The sequence below is a fragment of the Octodon degus genome, unplaced genomic scaffold (assembly GCF_000260255.1).
Source record: "Octodon degus isolate 3935 unplaced genomic scaffold, OctDeg1.0 scaffold00082, whole genome shotgun sequence".
Classification (NCBI taxonomy): domain Eukaryota; kingdom Metazoa; phylum Chordata; class Mammalia; order Rodentia; family Octodontidae; genus Octodon; species Octodon degus.
In genome coordinates, this window is record NW_004524658.1 from 11,801,289 (window position 1) to 11,825,206 (window position 23,918).

At 37.7% G+C, this 23,918-nt stretch overlaps 1 protein-coding gene across 2 annotated transcripts in view; it reads right to left on the reverse strand.

The window, feature by feature from the left end:
• Positions 1-23,918, reverse strand: part of Stam2 (signal transducing adaptor molecule 2) — a 51,420-nt gene that overhangs the window by 15,869 nt on the left and 11,633 nt on the right. For both annotated transcript variants that reach the window (XM_023721351.1, XM_004636665.2), the window contains exons 2-8: positions 13,920-14,004; positions 12,960-13,035; positions 12,751-12,849; positions 11,791-11,937; positions 9,776-9,845; positions 8,812-8,998; positions 2,931-3,025 (exon numbers count right to left, since the gene is read on the reverse strand). In XM_023721351.1, coding sequence (XP_023577119.1) covers positions 2,931-3,025; positions 8,812-8,998; positions 9,776-9,845; positions 11,791-11,937; positions 12,751-12,849; positions 12,960-13,035; positions 13,920-14,004 — 759 coding nt within the window. The remainder of the gene's footprint in view (positions 1-2,930; positions 3,026-8,811; positions 8,999-9,775; positions 9,846-11,790; positions 11,938-12,750; positions 12,850-12,959; positions 13,036-13,919; positions 14,005-23,918) is intronic.

Sequence of the window (23,918 nt, forward strand, 5' to 3'; positions counted from 1 at the left end):
TTTTTTTTTTTTTTTTTCCGGAACCGGGGATTGAACTCAGGTCCTTGCGCTTGCCAGGGAAGCGCTTATTCCACTGAGCCATCTCCCCAGCCCAACCACAAGATTTTTAAAGTCCTACAGTTACTTTAAATATCTGACTACCTTTCAGTAATGTCCTAAATGACAGAGCTCAGTATAAGAATATATGGAAAGCCAAGATCATTATTTCTGTATGTACTATACACACATATATATGTACCATTCCCAAGGCACAATTATTATGTATCAAAAACATATACTAGCAGGTGGGCCAGCCAAATAGTTCAGCCAGGGGTTTGATCCCTGGGCCTGCCGTGCTGGCCCCACCCCCGGGACATACTGAGAGAACAACTGAGACTGGGCATGGTGCGTGCGCCTGTAATCCCAGCACTTGGGAGGCTGTAAACAGGCAGACCACTAGGAGTCTGATCTAGTAGTGAGATCCTGAACACCCTGTAGACCCTTCCCTAAAAATACAAACAAAACAAAACAAAAAAAACCAAACATATACTAGCTGGGTGTGGTGGTACATACTTGTAATCCCAGCACGCAGGACAAGGAAGAGTATTGAGAGTTGAGACCAGCCTGAGCTACAAAGTGAGCTGAAGGCCAGCCTGAACTGCACAGCGAGACCCTGTCTCCAAAAGACACACACATACACACACACACACACACACACACACACACACACACATAAACAGTCAAGTTTTACCATTAATATGAAATTGGTATTTCTATGAGTTCTCAAAGAAAATATGTATTAAATAACTGTGTCGTGGGGGCCAGGAAGATGGCTCAGTAGAATAAGTGCTTGCCTGGCAAGTGCAAGGACCTCAGGTCAATCCCCGGTTCTGCCAAAAAAACCCAAAAAACAACAAGCAAACTGTGTCTTGGGGAATGGTACACATATATACTGCATCTTGGTCATTGTAACCCACCCCCCTCCCTCCCCAGATCCACTATGTTTTACTTCTTTTCTTTTCCTTCCTTCCTTTCTTTTCTTTTTTGGTACAGGGAATAGAACTCAGGGCCTCATGCTTGCCAGGCAGGCACTGTGCCTCTGAGCTACACCCCCTGCCCCTATATCTTACTTTCAAAACTACAGTTCCATTAGTCCAGCTTATGTCATTGGGAAATTGTTATACAGGACCCTAAGCACATGGTTTATAAAATGATTTTAAAAGATTTCTCTAATATTCCTAGATATCTAGAGATTCAGACTAGAAAAATAAGTACAACTAGAAGCAAAGTACTTAAGATTCAAACCAGGATCCATCTGCACAATTTTTTGGTGGTGGTAGGAGGTGGTTTTGAGACAGAGTTTCATGTAGCACAGATTAGACTTGAACTTGCTATGAAGCCCAGGCTGGCTTCACACTCGGCAATCTGCCTGCCTCAGCATCCTGAGTGCTGGGCTTATACATAGGTGTGCACCACTATGCCTGGAAAATCTCAATTTTTCTGAAAGCATCATTCTATGCACATAAAGCCTGTAATACACAAGATATACAGACTTTTCATTTTAAGTTTTTTCTTTAGAATTGGTAAAGGATTATATCCCTCAGGGAGGCTAAGTAGAGTCTAAGTACATGCTAACGTCAGACTGCTGACTATTCTTAGAATCCTAGTTCTATCACTAGATACATAATAAATCAGCCTCAGTTGCCTCATTTATAGAGTAACAGAAGTATCTATCTCAAAGTATTGTGAGAAATAAAATGGTAAAAGGAATTTAGTACAAGGTCTGACAAAATAAGAGTTCAAAAACCTTAGCTCTTTTCCTCTCTTATCATCAGTAGCACTATCATGAACCTACACTGAGCTTCCCTGCCCCTGCCTACAGGAATGCTTTGTCCATAGCACAGCTGCCCAGGAAAGAGGGGTATGATCTGTGGCCACAGAACCCAGGGATGTTCTGAAGACCTGAGCCAGACACTTTAAAGTCTTGATCACATTACCTTATTCTTGCCTCAAGTTCTTTAGAACCAAATCACCAGTAAGGTAAATTCCAAAATATAACTGTAGTCACTTGCCTCTTCCACCACGTTGGCAAACCCCCACCTTCTGAATGGTTCAGTGACGAGTGAAAATATTCTCTCTACAGAAGACACAAACTGCCTCTTATACTATATAATTAGATGTAGCACTGAAGTACATCTCCAGCCCTTTTTTATATTTTATTTTGAGATACAGTCTCACATAATTGCCCAGGGTAGGTTCCAACTTGTAATCCTCTTGCCTCACCTCCCAGAGTATTACAGACATGTGCCACTATGCCTAAATACTTCCTCAAAGAATTTAAGATATATAATGTAAGAAACTGAATGAATAAATAAAGTCCATACAATAGATACTGTCAAATGGAAAGAAACTGCTCAAAAGGAAAAACAACTGAGACATGGAAAAGAAGAAATAAAAGAAAGAAGGTAAAATGCGCGCACACACACACCAGACAGCTAAGATAACTGTATTACTGATTATTACTGATTTCTATTGGTTTTTTTGAAAGGAGAAATTAATGTTAAATTGTTTGATTACTTTTGCATGCCTGTATCTGGTAATTTGAACAACTAATTTAAAGAAAATATGCACTATAACAACCACTGTTAATTTCCTATCATCTTATTTTGAAATTCTGAATCATTTTTATTGGGATTTTCCTTAATTTTTTATTCTCTTTGGAACAAAAAAATAAGTAAACTGCTAACTAAAAAAAATAAGGATTTAAGATATAAAGGTTTCTAGGATTGATGTGAGATAAATCATTAATTGGCTAAGAATAGACTGTATAATGACTATAAACAAATGCTTTAAATAACAGAAGTTAAATGCAAACTTATTTTAAATGTCAATCATAAAATACAAGTGAAAAATATCTTAATAGATTAAATATTCTCTAAAATTTAGCTTACCTGCTTCAGACTCTATGTTTAAATTAGTTGTTACAAAATTAGATGGGAAGAGTCCCGTTCCTCTGTGATTTTCTCCTTTCCACCAATTGGCATCACTGAAAAATGCAATGTAAAAAATTCATCTGTTCTCTGTATTTCAGTACTTTGTGTTGAAATAGGTAAAGTAAAAATTACACTTAGCCTACTTTGAAAATATTGGGTTCTACCCAGCTATAGGTAAAAGATGATTTTCTTAAATGTAATAAAAAATAATGAACAGTACAAATACAACAAACATTCATATTCCACACCTAAATCTAAAACCTATCATTGACTAGTCACAATTGATTATGGCATAAAAAAAGAAAATCAAATGTAAATAACACTAAAGTCCCCTTTCTCAGTGGGTGTAAGCCCCAAACTTCACATCTACCTTACACCACCACCGAAGTTGGCATGTACCTTTCTTGATACTCTATAGTCTTCTGTAGTATCTGTTCCTAACTCTATACAAAAACGGTGATACATACATATAGGATCTAGTCCTTACAGATCTTTTCAATGTCATGTATCAGTCATGATATGTGAATGTCATGTATGCAGATCTTATCTCTTTTTAAAGTTTTCTCACAAGAACACACATATTTATTATCACATGAACACACATATTTAACTCACACATGTCTATATAGATTAGGTTGTTCCCGATCTTTCCCCATTATTGTTCAATTTTAAATACCTAAGTGAAGGTAATCCCTCACTACAATTTCACACAAATCACTTGTAAGTATTTTAAATGTGGCATGTATACTTAAGAGCTTTTTAGAAAAGAACAAATCACAACTAACTAAAAAATGGCATGAGTGTAAGGGACATAAACTTTACCTTCAACAAATGGATTATTCAGCTACCATTTATGAAAATCCTCCAAGGACAAACTGGGTGTGGTGGTATGCCCCTAGAACCCCTGCCACTGGGAGGCAGAGGCAGGAGGATCAGAAATTCCAGACTTGTCTAGGTAACTTAGCTCAAGCACTCTCAAAATTTAAAAAGCGGTGGGGATATAGTGCAGTGTGAATGAAGGTCTTGGGTTCAATCCTCCGTACTGAAAAAAAGGTAAAGTCTACCAAGGAGAGAACCGGTACTTTCAGGCTAGGCACTGAAATTATGAAAATAAGATACTCTTTCTGCACCGATGAAACTGAAAATCCAAGTGCAGTGTTTCAATTTCCCCTTCCTAACAGGTTATCTTGCTTTATCTGCTGGGAACTGTTTTCTCTAGTTCCTCCCACCCAGGGAAGCGCTGACCCTCTTTACAATCAATGGGTCTAGCAGGAGACACATATAAAGAAAATACTCAATATGCAGCATAAGAAATGGTCTTATACAAATACATTCAAGGAGCTGTAGCAACACAGAGAACTCCTAACTATACTGGGAGATAAAAGCAGGGAAGGGAAAGAGTTTTCAGAGGACATAAAAATCTGAGATAGGTGGGTTTTAAAGATTAAGAGTAGGCACTCACTAGAAAGAAAATGAGATTAAAACTAGGGAAATACAGGGGGGAAGTGCAGAGAAATAAAAAATATACTCTCAGATATAAACAAAAACCCTAAGTGTAAAGTTTGATTGGGACACGACTCTCCCATTACTCAACCTGTCGGCCAGTAGAGGCATTTTTCCGAGCTCAGGATTGAGGCACTCAGCAAATGCAGTACATCATAAAAAAGACAGAGCATATAGACTCTATCAAGACACTTGAAGGCACCCAGACATTTACAAGGGACATTTCAAAGACTGTGTACACTAAGGCACCAAACAGCCTGAGAACTGTGACCACTGAGGTCTACTACAATTTTCCTGGCTAATGTTCCTTTGCCTTCCTATCAAGCCCTATTAAAGAAAAAAAAAAAAAGTCCTCTTCTCTTTGCTCCCTACAGACAGCCTTTTCACCCAGGCACAATCAAGTCCACGTCATGCTGCCTTTACATAAGCCTGGTGGTCTCTGCTGGTCTCTGTCTCACACCACTCCTTACTCTAAGATCATCCTATCTAGTTTAGGTCTCAAAACCTATGAAAACTTGGAGTGATTTTTTTTAAAAAAAATCACTTCCTGACTTTTCCAACAGTTAACAATAAAATGACTTTATGGATAAAATAATTATGTAAAAAAACCTGCTATTTCTACAACAAACAGAAATAGTAAACCTTGGAATTTGTGTAATCTTGTGGAATCCTTTTCCTTGAAATACTTTTTATTTTTAATTTGAGGAACCAAATATTTTACAGCTGGGACCCATAAATCTTCCTTGCAAGTAAAGTCTACTTTCTTTCTAATTCTTTTAATTCCTATGAAGAGGCTGTCTAAACAAAGGACCAAACATACAAGTCCACCGGGGCCTAATCAGCAGATGGTACTTTTGGAACTTAATCATTTCAAATGTTTATAGAAAGAACAAAACGAGTGGTGAGATAAAGGTAAAAATGTAGAAAGTGATTTTTAAAACATATTCTGATTAAAAAATATGCACCTTTTTTAGTCAACTCAGGTTTCTCAAACTGAGTTTGAAGAATGATTTATTTTCAAGGGCTTTGACATCTTCATGTAAATGTTTTAACCTTGTATTTTTAATTTCATGAAAATCTAATGAAGAGTCAGTCTCTTGACCATCTGTAATCAAGACATAACAGGCAAATGTAACTGCAGCAAGGGCGTCCCATCATCAAAATGACAGGAATCACCCACCTCTTTCAGCATATGCATGCTGAATTATCTTAGAAGTTAAAAAAGAAAAACGTATGTTAGGTTGTTTTTTTGTTTTGGGGGGGAGTTTTCTGGTGCTACCAGGGATCAAACTCAGGGCCCTGCGCTTGCCAGGCAAGTGCTTATTCCACTGAGCAATCTCCCTAGCCCCAAAAAGGTATGTTTTTGAAGTGATAAAGTACCAATTGAAATTTATTTCATGAATCTAAATTATTTAATAAATTCATGTTTTAATTGGAAATTAATGAAAAAGACATGACATACTACAGTAATACAATCCGCTACCTGCTATAGGTCATAAGACTATAAAAAGTACCAATGCCATATGAAAGTCAAACACCATTATGGGACACTGCAAAAAGACTCTCAGTCTTTCTTTTCTGGCTACAACAGAAAAACAGAAGGGCTACGTACCAGCATAGGACAGTAAAGGCTTGGTGAGGTAACTGCCATTAATTCGTACTGTACTTAACTTGGAAACAACAATTTATTTTAGGAAATTCTATTACATAAAATTAATGTACTAAGTTTGAATCTTAAAAATGTTTTAATGTTTTGGAAACAGTCATTTGAAGTGGAGTTCATGATCTCTGAAAGAGTAAATAAAGGTAAAGAAGTTGTGCAGTTTTCTATTTACTAACGTCTGTAATTTTACAGATACATAATCAGGCTAGTGTGTGGCACATATCTATAGGCCCAGGATACAGGAGGCTGAGGCAGGAGGGTCACTGTGTTTGAAAATGGCCGGGGCTACAAAGTGAATGCAAAGTCAGCTTGAACAATATAGTGAAGCCCTGCCTGAGACCCCAAAAAAGTACAAATCAAAGTTCTGTGATAACTATTCTAACTAACACAGCACTGGGGACTTTCACTGCCACTGTCTAGAGCACCCAACTTCTTTACCTTTATTTACTCTTTCAGAGATCATGAACTCCACTTCAAATGACTGTTTCCAAAACATTAAAAAAATGTATGGCAATGAAGATTATTTTCTCAGTGAACATAGTGCTACCCTGACTGTGCTAAGACCTTTCTTTTTCCCATTCCCCATCACCTTTCTCTTCCCAACTGTAAAATATTTCCTGTTCTGCCAGAATCAATCAAGGTTCACCTCAAATGAACCTTGTAAATAAGTCTTCCCCTCATGCTTGCACCAAGTGCATCTGTGCTCCTTTTAGCCTCCAATAGTACCTCTTTCTTTGCATCCATGTTCTCCTTCCGTATAATTATCTGTACAGTAATTTTAACTCCCTGGTTTTATTTCAGGTTTGACAGAAAGAGAACTGTGTCCTTGTACACTTCGCATTACATTCTTTTTGAGTTATTCTGCAGTACTGGGGATTGAACTCATGACCTTGCATTTCCCAGGCATTACGCAGCTGAGCTATATCCCCAGCCCTGTATTATATTCTATTACATAATATTTTCTCAGTAAATATCTGCTGCAGCAAAGAAGAACCATTATATGTTCTACTCATTTAAAACTATACTAGATTAAGATCCAAATGTACAGTAAATATTGTAAAAAGGAAAGATACTGTTGAAAAGGAAATAGAAACTGGAATGGGGGAAAGGAAAAAAGGGAAAAGAAAAATGTATATACATGCACACAAGACAATTAAGATCGTTACACTACTAATTTCTCTTAGATCACTGAAGGGAAACGTTTGGGCAAATATTGTTTCAATAATTAAATGTATGTATCTTGTAACTAATGTAATGATAACAATATGCAATGCATTAACCATTGTTACCCTATTTGAAATTTTCATTTTTTCTCTTTAAAATAAAATTTTACAACACTGTATTAGTCTGGCATATCCCCAGTGAGTTATTTATAATGGATGCCAAATACATTTCCAATCTCTGTTCATAGCAACAAGCTGTCAGGTTTCTTCACACTAAATTTCGTCAATTTCTTTTAAAAGTAAAAGTAAAGCAAATAAATAGGCCAGGGAGGTAGCTTGATGGAATAAGCATCTACCTGGAAAGTACAAGGTCCCAAGTTCAACTCCTGGTATATATAAAAAAGTAAAGCACAGTATGATAGCTCACACCTTTGATCTTAGTACTTGGGGAGGCTGAGGCAAGGGAATCAAATGTTTAAGCTAGGGCCAGCCAGATAGCTCAGTAGATTAATAGACAGACACAGGGTCTAGGTTTGGTCCCAGTGAGGTGCCAGCCCCGCCCCCAGGATGCACTGGGACAGCAATGAGACTGGGCCTGGTGACGCACACTCGCCTATAATCTCAGCACTTGGAAGGCGGAAAACAGGAAGATCACTATGAGTCTGATCTGTATAGTGAGAACCTGTAGACCCTAAATACATTTTAAAAAAAAGTTCAAGTCTATGCTGGGGAACTTACCAAGACCGTTTGAAAGAATTTTAAAAAGGACTGGGGACAGTTCAGTAAAGAATAGACTTAAAATTCAATATAGATCAATTTATTGTGGCTTACAACTTCAAATCACACAGAAATCGTGAGAGGACTATAGTAATAGGTTAAGAATCACGAGAAAGCAGAGAATAGCTTTTGGTTGCATTGATCGAGGTAATATACCAATATTCCTTCCTGATGTTATTCTAATTTTGATATACTCCCAAAGTAAATGCAACCAGGTAACTGAGTATGTATTTTTCAATGGTAGTCATTAACAGTGTTAGTTAACACATCTTTCATCCAAGACAAAGGATACTTCACTAGCAAATTTAAAAAAAAAAGAATTAGCAACTTGCATTACTTACTCTCTTATTGTAGGAAAAAATATATATTGAAATGCAAAAAGAAAGGTTCTATTATGATTTAAATACCCTGAAAGCAAAAAACCTGAATATCTGAGATTCTCAAGGATACTGTAGTTAAAACTTCAGAATATTTCATTATTAAATAGGGGCTGGGGAGATAGCTCAGTGGAATAAGTGCTTGCCTGGGAAGTGCAAGGTCCTGAGTTTGATCCCTGGTACCACAAAAATAGCAAGCAAGAAAGTAAGCAAGAAAGAAATTGCATTTTTCAAACTGAAGAAAACAGAACTAATTTAACTGTAACTTCCTTCTTTATTAATGTTTTGCCAAAATAAATCAAATTGCTTCAGTACTATAAAAAAGAATATTTCATTATTAAAAATTTAAAACATACCTGTCATCCAAAACAATAATAATTTCACCATGTTTAAAGGTGAGTTCATTGTCTTCAACGGCTTCAAAATCATATAAAGCTCTCACTTTTCGTGCAACTCTATTGTTTAACTGAATTTCTGCAGATGGATATAAAGATTTTGTCTCTGTGCACTGCTGTTTCTGCTCTTGCAATGATAATTCGATAGCTAGTTTAAAAAATTAAAATGTAAAAAAGAGGCCAGAATTATTTTTTTAAAAAGTTCACAGTAAAGCATCAGACAACAAGGTAATGCAGCAATACCCCAGTTCATGAACACTTCTATTTGCAAATAATTTGGTTTACCATCAAAAGTATTTGGCAAAATTTTGATTTGATTGGCAAACTGCATCAGGTGACAAACATGGCCACGGCCATCATTCCCACACAAACACAAAAGCAGGCACCTCACCCAAAACTATAAAACAAACTAGGTCCATAAACTGAGGCACCACTGTCTTTAATAATTTATCTAGTGAATATGGTATTTGTCCAATTAAATGCTAAATAGGTAACTTTCAGGAAGGCAGGAAAACATGACATTTTTTAAAGTAAAGTTTTGCTCATGCTTTATTATCACAGACTGTTATATATAGCAGTTATTATTTTTATAGCAAACAGATTGTGACATTATAATATGGGTAGCTTTCCATATAGGACAAGCAGTGAACATATTTCTGTTCTTGACTCATAACTCTGGCATTAAAGAAAAGGTGACAAGTAATCTCTCCAAAGGTAGGTCACTAAATATATATTACTGAAGAAGAAAAGTGAATTAAATCCATCTTACATCATGTCATTTGTTTTCCTTAATTTTAAGAGTCTACTAATTTTTATACATGAGATATAATTAGAATATACAGTTTTATTACAATTTTTATTTCAATAAAATTATCTGGTGAAGATACCTTCAGCAATACTAAATTATACATGCTTGATCATTTACCTTTAGCTATGTCTTCATCTTCTTTGTTTTTGTTTGATAATGTTCCATTCTTGGCAGCAGCAGAGGCAGCCTGTAAACGTAAGAGAAATGTGAACATCCTATCCTCTCAGAGAAAATGTAAGCTCTACAATTACCAGCAGAAATTAACTTAAAAAATACTGATATAAATGAGTTTCATTAAAAAGTGCAGTTCTTTATCACTTTAAGTAGCTGTTTCCAAGTACTAAAACAAGTTTTCAAAAAATTATAAATATACAAAGGACATGAATTGGCTGTTTTTCATAATCTAAGTATCTGACACACAATTTGTCATACACAAAGCACTTAAGTACTTATAGAGTGGATAAGTATGACTGTCTTGACTTCTTGAGCTCAGCTGTCCAAAGTGAGTGACATCGACTTCTAAGGCACAGAGCTACAGAAGTGCCAAGAACAAGTCATGACTGCTGAAGGAGAGGAGGAAGATGGGGATGGCAGGTACAGCTGTAGTCATATAATTCCAATATGCAGCGAACACTTAAATTTAAAATTCTTATTACAGTAAAAGACATTAGTAGTAATCTCTCATACCCTCCCCTCTTCAGATACACTTATGCCATCATTCTTTACAATTTCTGAAGCAGGCTGGAAGTCCTTTCTGTCTTTAGCTGTGCTGTTGAGGCTGCCTCAATGTTCTGAATTAATTCAAAACATTTACCTTTTATGACTATTTGGATTTTGGCAAGAGCCAGAAGTTGTATGGTACCAGAACTGGTGAATGAGATGGACATGGACATGCTGCAATATATTTCTACATGTCTGCCTTCCCACTGGATGGCACTTGGAAGGACTGTTCACCATATCTTTGTTCACTGTGCACTGACATTCATGAAAGATGACTTCCAGAACTGCTCAGAAAATTCAAAACTTTACCTTGTGTCTCAGAAACTCTTGCTTCCTTTGGCCTGGTCAGCTATTAAATTACATTTGTCTCTTTACAGTCAAAATAAAAGAAAATATAGTACCTCCTTTGTTAGTTTCTTTCCTTAGCCTACAATCTAATAATTGGAGAACAAAAGGCACTGAAAGTCTAAGCAAGTTACAGTGTTTTCTCCCAGACACCTAAAAAACCAACCCACTCTGTAAGTCATTATCCCTGTCCCTCTCCTTGTGTTACTGAAACTATCCCCTACCTCTCCAGATAAATTTCTAGTTCCACCCACCTTACATGTAAACTATTCAATTCAGGCATATTCACTCTTCAATAAATAATTCTCAGCCCTATAAATTTGTTCATGTCATTTCTCCCCTGCTACTATCTCTCCTTGTCCCTCTCCCTCTCCCTTTCAACAAACTGGCTATGTTCAGGCTGGCCTTGAACACACTATGTATCGCGGGCTGACTTTGAACTCAAGGTGCTCCTCGGATGCCTCAGCCTGCAGAGTACTGGGATTACAGGCGTGTGCTACCACACCCAGGTCTTCTTCACTCCACTCTAATAAAACACATTTAAGTCTCAAAATTCTACCACTTCACTACATCACCAACCTAGTTCACGGCTCCCCCTCTTACCCTGATAGCAAGAAGCATAGCATCTAAACTTTCTACCTTTTATTCCTTGTCATTTACATATCTTTTATATATCAAATGTAGCGTAAATAGTTTTAAGGTAAGGGCTGTCTTACACATCTAAGCCTTTCACACTATGCCGAATAAATTGTGCCATATTCACTTTTCAAAGTTCTACTGTGTGGAAGAAAAACACTGAACTCTTAGAATGTCTACTAAATGTAAGACACCATGTAAGAGGCACTTGGGGAATGAGATGACTAATGATGTCAGAACACTCCTTGCCTAGCTTTTACAGAAGATACAAACCTTCAAAATAATATAGAGCTGGAGCCAGGCATGGTGGTGCACATGAATTCGAGGCCAGCCTGAGATATACAGTGTGTTCAGGATCAGCCTGAACTACATGAGGCTCTGCCAAAAAAAAAAAAAAAAGGACCAATCATGAGTCTGAATAATTTCCTTACCTGAGACCTCAGTGGAGGAAAAGTAATTCCTTCTTCTTTCATTGAATTAACAGTTGCAGCTATTAGACTAAACTGAGGGTCCTTCTGAAATTCTTCTGACCATTCTACCATTAAAGATTTTAGTTTTTCACATACTTTAGGATGAGCCTTTTAAAGAAAAAAAAAACAAGGGGGGGGGACTTGTAGTTAAAAGAAATAATTAAATTGTTTAATTAAAAAGAAAGTTACCATCAAGATTCTTTTTAATTATATGAACATCAACAAAAGCCCAGCAACCCCTAATCTATTTGAGTAATAAATAGATACCTACTTACCTCTTAAGATATGCTCATTTCATGTAAAATTACTTTGCTAGAATATCAATTTCTAAGCCTTGCTATAATGACAATAAATCTTTTAACTTCAAAGATTATTCTTGTGTTTTCTTAATATTCTTAAAACTAATAAGAATTCTGTATCAACCTGACTAAAATTCTGGGACTTTTGCCACTAATAGTATAAATTATGATGTGTTTAAGGTTCTATCACAAAGAAAGGTAACCCTACAACGCCTCCCCCAAACAAAGATCTCCTTTGCTCACCCACTGTAATGGGAGTCAGCAAAGAATGGCAGTTACAGGAGTCGGAGTCTCGAGTCATAGAACTCTTGAGCTGAATCTCAGCTCTGCCTCCTTACTTGCTGCACAAACTTGGAAAAGTCACTTCTTTCAAGCCCCAGTTTCTGTACAAACAGGACAGTCTAAATAAAATCATTAAAGAAATGACTGCTCACTAGAACTCAGTAAAGATTAGCTCCTATGAACAGTGCATGTTTTGGAGAGAAAAACTGTTTCGCATACTATCAGAAGTTTAAATCATTCTAATTTATCTAAAAGCAATTTCACGTATAATTTTATTACACAATTTAACTGATACATGTTTTTTAAAAATGTCTTAAATTCTTCTCTTTATAAAATTTACCTTATTTTTTATCACAGCACGCACTTCTGTTGCAAAATCACGGGAACATACTTCTAAATGAAATATCTTTCCACAGTTTGCCACGCAAGCCCCAAGAAGCTGTTAACAACAATAAAAGTTAACACACAAATGTTGAAATATTATCTTACCTAACTTACTAGAATAAGAGCACTTTGAAAACTGGGTCAAACAACATGACTTTTACTCACAGTTAATGCCTGCAGAGCAACATGAGGAACCTTATGATTAACCCTTTTCATTATGGCTTTCAGGCAATCTTTTGCTCTAAGAAAAAAAATACAGATGGTATTTTGTTTTATAATTTCAATTCAAACATTTAAAATACAGTGTATTTCCTAACTAAGTTTAAAAACAAATCCTAGAAAATCTGCTTTGTTATGGAATAAGCATGTAAAATGGTTTTACATAATCTTTTGTTCAAACTCACAGAACTTTAAAAATAACTGCTGCAATCATCATACACTCCAAAACAGACAAAACATCACCTCATAGAAAGTCATCACAAGAGAACTACACCATATAAACTCTCTTTTCATACTCTTATAAAGAACTAGCTATATAATCTTAAAAGATTCAGATACAAAAGTGTATACACTATGAAAATCTGAGTGTTCCTTTTTTTTTTTTTTTTTTTTTTTGGTGGAACTGAGGATTGAACTCAGGCCCTTGCACTTGCCTGGGAAGCGCTTATTCCACTGAGCCATCTCCCCAGCCTGAAAATCTGAGCATTAAAACTAACTGCTGCATTCTCCTTAAAAACACGTTAGAGATCACCTTTTCATTGTTACCTACTATATTTACCTATTCATTAATGGAAGTTTCTCATACATGTCTAAGTTACAGGAAAATGCCCAAATAACTAATCTACTCTCTGTGAACATGTGTCCCTACTGTATCAAGCCTTTAACAGAGCTCAGGTAACAAATGGAATTCTCTTCCATTTGTTCTTTCAGAACAAGACTTATACACCCACTCTATGGGCTCTGTTTAGTTTTTATTTCCTGAAACTAAATAGCTAACTAAGAAGTTTAAATAATAATTTAGTTACATTAAGAGCTTGTTGAAAACTAGGACTGCAATATCCTTTCAAAGTTACACAGGAAAAGGACAGCATAATAAAGCTGCTAAATATTTACTGGGTATCATACCCATTAGGAGTGCTTCCAACTTTGTCACATATATCCATAATCAGACTCCAATCTTCTGTGGTATTATATTCATTCGTAGCTTTTTCTGTAAAATGAGAACATACACAAAAATTAGGATATGGTCACAAAACACTAAGATACCAATAAAAACACAACAGTTAAAAAGTCTACAAATAATTTTTTCAAAAAGCCTCCATTCATTCTTGCCAAAGATAAAAGAACTACAGATAAACTTCAGAATATAGAGTACTTCTAACTTCAATTTTAAATTACAAAATTAAATCCATCTTCTATGAAAAGTCAGATTTGACTATATTTTTTCAGAGATTTAAAATGTTTATTTCTAAATTATGTAACAAACGAATTCAGCAAATTTTAAAGAGGGAAAAAACCAACCTAACACTACCAGCCTCTTCTAAAATTACATTTATCTTTCTAGACTTTTTCTATATATGCATATACAAAAACTTTTAAATCTAGTAAATAAAAATATCATGATAAAGTCATTCGGGCGAATTAAAACCAAATCTTGGTAGCAGGAAACAGCTTCCTGACCTAAATGTACAATTAAGAGTGTAGGTTGAAAATTAAAAAGGGGGGTTTTGGTATGTCTTCAATCTGTGTAAATACCAACATGCTTATTATGCATTGTAAACCAAGTGTGTTTGCCTATGTATGAATTTGTAGAACTGATTTCTGCTTCAAGTGAAGCTGCACCTTTAATTTTATAAGGTCCCTTCCACCTGTAACCCTATAAATGTTTGTAAATAGAACACTAAAGTTTGTAGTGCTAGGATCAATTTGGGAATATCTGCTGAGAGACCAAAAAGTTCATTTTTTTAAGTACCTTGGTTAAAGAGTAAAGATTATTCCTCTTATTTTTTAAAAGAAGAATGCACTTTAACAAACAGCTGCATGGGCAATTCAAACAAACCGTGAAGTGCAGTACCCATTCAGAAATCACACTTCCCGAAAACCGTTCAAAGCAGAGTCCGGGCGGGCTGTTGATCTCACTGCCTGTAGGTTGAAGCTCAGATTCTGACCAGCTTCGAGACAAGCAGGGCTGCTCCAAAAGAGCAATGTGAATACAGCCAGTAGCTTCAGACAGGTCTGTAAAGTGGCGGGTCCCGTATTTACCACTAACTAGCAAAACTGAAAGAAAAACTCAGAGAAAAAGTCTAAGAACTCTTCCTGCTGGTGTGCACTCCTTACAATAGCAGACTTTTGCAAATGGAGTTTTACAGTCTATATTTAAAAAATTGTATGTTTGTAACAAATAAAGTATGCAGAAAAGTGAATGACAAAAAAAAAATAGTATGATGGTTGTATCAAACTGAGTAAGAGAAGCTTAACTGGGCAATTACACACGATGGGGTGGCCTGTCACTTGGATGGCATAAAGGGGAAATGAAGAAGGATGAATCAATCTGCTTGTGTTTCTTCAGGGGAGCGCAAGTCTTAAGACTTCAGCTTGGACATCATCTCCTGGCTTCCAGCCCAGACCCACTGGCCTCCTGATAGGTCCTAGCAGGAGACACTGTACTGAGTTCCACTACAGTTCTTAGCCTGAATCCTTCGGTCTCCAGTGTGCAGACACCCTCTGCACTCTTGCAATCACTCTGTGGGTGGCCACTGTAAGTCAATCTTGTACATTCACATATATTTGTACACATCTTGTATTACATCTGTTTCTCTAGTAAACTCTAATAGGATCACAGTCTAAAGTGTCCGAAGAGCTCACCCAAAAACTGGCAACCTTTTCCACGCCCACAGCTATGAATAAGATGAAGAAACAAAGCAAAATGTCACTGTTGCTACTACTGGAAGCTTTAGATATGTAAGTCTGCGGTGAACCCCCCAAAAATGGTAATGCTTTAGCACTACACTGGGGCAGACCTTTCCCTGTAGGGTAGGACCTGCACAATTCATGAAGAAGTGTTATTGTTTCTATCTAGATGTCCCTCCAAAGCCTCAGACACTCATAGGTAGGGCCTTTGGGAGATAAGTGGATCACAGGGGCATGATACTCATCATGGATTAGGCCACCGAGTTTAGGGCTAAGCCTGGTCAGAATAAGTGGGTCACCAGAGGTATGGCCCAAAAGGGGGTCTCCCTTGATCATCCTATGTCATGAGCTCTTTCTCTTCTGCCATGCTGCCCTGCCTTGGAGCCAAAAGACTTTAGACTGAAACCCCTACAAACTGTTAGCCAAAATAGGCCTTTCTTCCTCAAAATTGTAGGGTGTGGAGTATTGTGTTTCAGCAACGAGAAAGTAACTAAGATAAGTAAATGAAATTGAGAAAGTAACTAAGATAAGTAAATGAAATTATCAATTAAGGGCAAAGGAAAGACTGGATCAGTGATGGTATTCAGTCCACTGGGGTGCCAAGGGAAGGGGAATGGCTAGGGGTCTCCCAGAACGACCCCTAGCCTCTTTGGGTCTTTGCCTTTACTCGGATAAAAAATGAAGTGGGCTTTTAGCAGAAAATGGGAATCCATTTACATGGGTACCATGTAAATAGAGAGCTTATTTAAAGTATGACAAATGCAGAGAAAGCAGAAGAGCTATCTTAACAGTAGAGTGAGCTGCAAGAAAGGGAGCAAACTGTCAAAAGGCTTGGGCAGCCCTCCCCACGAAGTACTGCAGGTTGTAGTCCTCACGGCTTCTACCTTGAGCTGGCTTTGCTCACCCCGCTTCCAGCTTTCTTCTATCTTTTCCATCTTCCTGGTCTCTTCAATGTCCTGGGGTTTCCAATTTACTTTTGGCTTCACTGTCACAGCTTCACACAATGCCCTCTCAGAAGCAAAACAGCCTCCCAGACCTCCTTCTGAAATCTGGGTAAATGCCTCCACTACGCCACAACACTTGAACTCCGCAGGCATGTAAAACTCATACCACAAGGATGATTCCAATGTCTGCTTCCAGCTCAAGCAGTAGCCAGTGACTGCAGAGATCTCTGAGTGCCTGATAACTGATCAGTGTCTACAGACCTCCAGCAATCTAATTCTGTAGTGGCCCTTCTTGACCATAGTGCCCTGAAGCTCACTTCTCAAATCAAATTCTTATAGTTTCACACCTCAGAGCCTGTAATGGGCAGGGCCTTGCAGGTTTGTGATGCTGAAGCCATTTTTCCTATAGTCATTATATAAAATACCTGGCATTTTTTAAATTCTAATCTTTTTAGTAACCAAGCTCTCCTCTGTTCAATCTTCATAGGATCTTTCTGACAAAAGTGAGCCCTTTATTTACTTATTCATTTTTGGAGGGAGTGGTTTTATTGGTACATTTTAGATACACATAATGATACCGTTCATCAAAGGGGATTTGTACCTGTGCATACCTTGCTTCTTTTTATCCTATTACCCCTCCCTTTCCTTCAACCCCTCTTCCCTCTCCTTATTTATATCCTTATTTATAAAAGTTTCTTTCATTATTTTCCTTATATTCTCTTTCTTCTGGTCCCCTCCTTCCCCCTCCCCCCAGTTCGCCTTCCCATCTGAACATTTTCTTTCCATTCCCTAAACTCTATTGTACATTTTAGTCCTTATTTACATATTTGGTTTCTCACACCAGAGAAACAATGCAGTGCTTAAATGTGTGTCCGATGTAGTTCAGATAAGACTATGATCTCAAGGTGCATTCATTTAGCTAGAAATGTCTCAAGCTTATACTTCTTTGTGGCAAAGTATTTCACTGTGCAAAAAAATCACATCTTCTTTGTCTGTTTATCAGCTGATGGGCATGTGGGCTGTTTCCAAGATTTAGCTATTACAAATTGTGTTGCATAAACATGGATGTGCATAAATCTCTGTGGTATGATGCTTTTAATTCTTTCAGGAAGATACAAAGGGAAACGGGTAGGTCAAAAGGAACCTTTTGTTTTAGTTTTTTTATGGAATCTTCACTGATTGCACAGTGGTTGTGCCAGCCAATGCTAATAAGATGGAAAATACACAAGAAATGTATATTCCCAGATATATATGCATTACAAAATCCCAATCAAGATAAAAAAATTTCTAAATAAACCAGTATCGATAAAGGAAATTGAAGATGTAATTAAAAGCCTAATAAGAAAAAGAAGTCCAGACCCTGACAAATTCACTAGTAAATTTGACAAGAAATTTAGAAAAGACCTAATGCCATTAATTTTCCAATTCATCAATGAAATTCAAAACTGCAGGGAGGGGGAGGCTGGGGAGGTCAGTAGAATAAGTGTTTGCCTAGCAAGTGCAAGGGCCTAAAGTTCAATCCCCAGTTCTGAAAAAAAAAAAAATCAAAATGAAGCAATACTTCCAAATTCATTCCTGGAAGCAAGCAATACCCTGACATTAAAACCAGAACGCAAACCATCCAAACAAGAGAACTCCATGCCAATATTCCTAATGAACATAGATGCAAAAATCCTCAATAATATACAGGCAAATCATCAAGAAAATTATATACCACAACCAAGTGTAATTCATTCCAGGGGCCCAAGGATGGTTCAACATTCGCAAATCAAAAAATGCAATACATCACATTAACATAGCTAAAGACAGAAGCCCCATGATCATCTCAATAGATGCAGAAAGAACAATTAACAAAGTCCAATACCCATTCATGATAAAAACCCTACAGAAAATGAATAGATGGGCTTTTCCTCAATCTGATAAAAGCCACCTGTGACGATCCAACAGCCAACATCATACTAAATGGACAAAAACTGAAAGCTTTCACTATAAAATCAGAAACAAGGTAATAATGTCCACTATCACTACCCTTAACATAGTTCTGGAAATATTAGCCAAAGCAATTAAAACAAGAAAGAGAAATAAAAGGAGTAAGGGTAGGAAAAGAAATTACATACCATTAGCTGCAAAAGACATGATACTCTACATAAAAGACCCCCAAAACTCCACCAAAAGATTTCTAGATTTAATACAAGTCTTACTAAATTTGGATTCAGTAAATAGTGTAGCAGGATACAAAGTCAACACTCAAAATTAACGGCATACCTGTACATAAATCTCAAACTCACTGAGAGAGAAATTAGGGAAACAACACCTTTCACAATAGCATACAAATAACGAAATACTTAGGAATCAATCTAGTTTTACATTGAAAACTACAGTACTCTGAAAAAGGAGATTGAAGAGGATATCAGAAAATAAAAAGATACCCCTACTTCTTTGGGAACACCTAATATGGTGAAAATGACTATACTCCCAAAATTATTATATAGGGCTAGTGTGATAGCTCGGCAGTCTAAGCGCCTGCTTGGCAAGCACAAGGATCCGCATTTGTTCCTGGGTACCACATGCCATGCAGACCCATGCTGGCCACCAAAGCTGGGCATGGTGGCACACACCTGTAACTCCAGGGCTGGGGAGGCTGATATAGGAGGATCACTATGAGTCCAAGCTACATAGTGAGACCGTGTACCAAATAAATAAGTAAAAGATTAAAAATAATATCAAAATTGTTATACATATTTAATTTGTGTTAAATCACAATTAAAATACTAATAGCGTATCTCTTAGAATTAGACAAAATAATCCTAAAATTCATTTGGAACCAGAAAAGATGGAATAGCACAGGCAATTCTGGGCAACAAAGGCAAGGCAGAGAACATTACAATCCCTGACTTGAAATTATACTACAAAGCTACTAAAGTGTTAAAAATAGTAAGGTACTGGGGGGAAGAGACCTAAAGATCAATGGAACACGTTAGAAGATGCACAAACAACTCCAAACACTCAGCCACCTTATCTTTGACAAAGGTGCCAAACACTTTCACTGGAAGATAGCCTGTTTAATAAATGGTCCTGGAAAAACTGGCCTTCCACAAGTTGAAAATTAAAATAAGACTCATATTACCATGCATTAAACTAAAATTGAAATGGATTAAAGATCTAAATATTAAAACAGAAATAGCAAATCTTCCGGAGGATAGATGAGGTAGAACTCCTGAAGACAGAAGTATAGGCAAGACTGTATGAACAAAACCACAATCATACGGTATATATCACAAAAAAATCAACAACTAGGATCATATTAAAAAGATTTTGCACAACAAAGGAAACCACCAACAGAGTGAAGAGACAATCCACCGTGTGGGAAAAAATTTTGTGAGCTGTTCCTCACACAAAGGACTCCATTTAGAATAAATACAAAGCACTCAAAAAACAAACTCAGGCCCCCTCCAAATTTAAAGACCCAATCCAAAACTGGGCATCTGAAATGAATAGACACTTGTCAAATGAAGTAAAACAGCAAATATATTATGAAAAAATGTTTACCATCACTGGTCATTCAAAAGATACAAATTAAAAGAATACTGAGATTATATCTCAGTCCAGAAAAAAAAATGGCTATTATCAAGAAATCAACCAATAACAAATGCTGGCAGGGCTGGAGGAAAAACTGAACTCTTTTTGTTTTGTTTAGTTGGTTGGTTGAGGGGGGTACTAGGAATCGAAATTAGGACCTTGCACTTGCCAGGAGGGTGCTACACCACTGAGTTGTATCTCCAGTAAACTTTTTGCTCCTGTCTCACAGATCTTCCTGGAAGCAGCAAGTAGTAACCATGCTACAGCCTAATTTGAAATTTTTTAGTTTTCTCTGGTACATTAGCTCTTTATTATTTATTTAGTTTATTTTAGGTTTTTAGACGGTGTCACACTATGTAGCTCAGGCTGGACTTGAATTCACAGGTGGAGCTCAAACTCAAAACAATCCTTCCACATCAGCCTCTACGGTGCTGAGATTATAGGGTGTGCCTCCATGCCCTGCTTTAGTCTACCCCATAATCTACTCTCCCTCAAAGTCTTAGGATGTGAGCAAAATGTACACAAATTTCTACCAGAGCACACACATGACCAGGAGTCCAACTGTCAATGCTGTCCTCATTTTCATCTGAAACCTACTGAGCACGATCTTTATCGTACACCTTTCTAGTAACATTCTGGTCTTCTGAGTTCCCATGAAGCTGGGTTTACAGCACTCTAGCCCAAACTTTTCCAAACTCCTCCTGGGAATCAAGTCCAAAGGCTTTTGAACACACAGTCATGTAGTCACAGCAATAACCTTAGTCCTCATTCCAAAACTAGTCTTAGTCACTTTCTTGTTGCTGGAACAACTTAAAAGAGGACAGGTTTATCTCCACTTATGTCCAGGGTCAGTTGGTTCCAAAGAAGAAACAGAATGGCAGAGAGGCATGGCAGAGTAGACCTGCTCATAGCACGGTGGACAGAAAGCAGAGAGAAAGGAGGAGTTGGGGAGAGAGTCACCCTTTCAGGCTATGATCTGTCTCCTATTAGATCCCACTCCCTACCAACCCATAATCCCATCACCTTCTAAGCACAGGAGGTATTCTAAATCTAAACCATAACAGCATGGCAGAGCAAGAGAACCAGTGCCAGAGAGCAACGGATGACGAGCCAGACACACCCAGAGCTGTGCTCTACCGATCCTCCAGGCAGCTGTATCACAGCACCAATCAGGCTGACACTGTGTCACAAGTCTACTCTTTCCTTCTGGCTCTGAAAGGATAGCCCATCAATCACCAAATTTTGTATATACCATGTGTATAAGTGAGTACAAAACATACACATTCAAACCATCAAATCTGATCTTGGACTAATAACCTTCATAGTTCTGCTAGAACTCAACTTTCCATGATTATTTTTTCAATTTTGGTTATGTGATACAATCAAATAAACCTACTTTCATACTCCAAAAGCCTTTCAACAATTTCAAAAATACAGAAAACACGCTGTACTTGATTTCAAAGAAAATGAAAAATCCTGATTTTTAATACTGTATTAAGTCAAGTTTACCCTCTACAGAAAGCTTTTTTTTTTTTTTTTTTTTTTGCTCCGAATGCCTTCAGGGCAGGTTTGGCAGGTTTGAGTTGTGGGGATCGAACCACAGCAACCCGAGTCTGACTGCTTTGTTGAAGCAGCCACTTAAAGAACTGAGCTAAGGGGCAGGCCCCCTACCCTCTACAAATATATGATTCACAACTACTCTTTTGAAAAAGTGTAAAATCTAAAGACATTAGAATGGCCTACTAAAAAGAATTTCATTTTTATAGTGAACTAAATAATAGTTAAATTATGTACTAAGGAGTATTTTAAACTCATGGAAAGTTTTAAATACTATAATTAAGAAACCATTCTTTCATAGCATGTCACTTTACCCAGTGTTGGAGCCATATCTTATGTTATCCTGCGTCAAATGCATAGAGGTGGAGATCCTTAAAAGAGCCCTCCTGGGGCCTAAATGTTAAACTGCCAGGGTTTAGTGGGTGTAAGTCATAACATTTCATCACCAGGATTTGATTACCGTATGTAGGGAGCCTTAAATACACAGAGAAGTAGTTTAGAAAGATTCTAAAAATACCTTAAGAATCATTCTGTCAATGCCTACAAAGAACAAAAGACTCCCCCTCCGTACGGTCTATTAGGTTCAAAATACAACTCCAAAAGGACTCAGGTCTAGCCATAAAACGTTTAATAAAATAAGCTCTATTGGTATAAGATAAGAAATGTAACTATATAAAACAAGCATTCCTACAAGAAACCTTTAAAGCCTATGTTTGAAAATCACAACTCATGACTGGTCTTCTGCTTCCAAATGTGACAGAGTATCTGACATGAGACTTGTTATCCTACCAAAAACAGCTATAAAACAAGCCAAAACAGAGAAATCAATTGTTTCCAGGAAATGAGTAACAAGCAGCATAGTTCTGAGATCTTTGAAGAAAAGAGAAATACAGAGTGGGTCTCATGATGACCCCAGCTTTCTGTATGGAAATACTTTCCCATCCTAACACAAGACAGACTAGTCTAAGTAGAACAACAGCTGGGTGTCAGAGACCAGACTTACAAACACAAGGATTTACTACAGGTGCTTGGTCAAGGGCTGAGTTACACGCACACAGTGTCTAGCACAGGTCACCTACTACTGTTTGTGATTGAAAGGTGCTGGGAGCAATCCTACCTGTTAAAGATTGAATTGTTTGTGTCCCTCCCAAAATTCATATGTTGAAGCCAGGCTTGGTAGTGCATGCCCACAATCCCAGATACTTGGTAGGCTGAGCTAGGAAAAATGCAATTTTGAGGCCGGCCAAAACAACTTAGTGAAAGCCTGTCTCAAACTTGAGAAAACAAAATTAGGAAAGGGCTGACAATGCACCTCTGTGGTAAAACACTTGCCTAGCAGACACGAGACCCTGGGCTCAAGAACCAGTATTAGGGGGCAGAGGGGAGAAGGTGTACTATGCTGAAGCCCTACCCCCAGTGTGGTTACATGAGGAGATAGAGCCACTAAGGAAGTGAAATGAGGTCACAAGGATGAGATCTGATCCCACAGGATTAATGTCCTTTTCAGAAGGGGCATCGAAGAGCTAATGCTCCAATTCTACCAATGTATGTACTATCAAGGAAAGGTCACTGGAAAACCCACACAAAAAATAGCTGTCTCCAACCCAAGGGGAAAGGTGTCACCATACACTAAGCCCAATGGTCCCTTGGTTTTGAAATTTCAGTCATGAAAAATGTTAAAATAAATTTCAACTGTGCATTATTTCTGTTTTGACGGTCTGAGTAGATTTTTTTTTTTTTTACTTTTTTTTTATTTTTATTTTTTTCAAACCAAATTGGTAGGACAATTTCAATAATTAACACATTGCAGACCCAGTCCTAGCCCAGGTCCGTTGAGTGTGTGGAGAGCTTCCTGCTACCCTGCGCCGGCGGGACCAGTCCCAGCCCAGGCGCAGCGTGGGCCGGACCCTCTCCCACCCCCTCAGGTCGCCCCCCACCACTCCGCCCTACCTCCCCACCCCTCCCGCCGAGTAGGAATTTCTGCCGACTTCCTGGAACCCCTAGACCCAGTCCTAGCCCAGGTCCAGTGAGTGAGTGGAGAGCTTCCTGCTACCCTGCGCCGGCGGGACCAGTCCCAGCCCAGGCGCAGCATGGGCCGGACGCTCTCCCACCCCCTCGGGCCGCCCCCCACCAC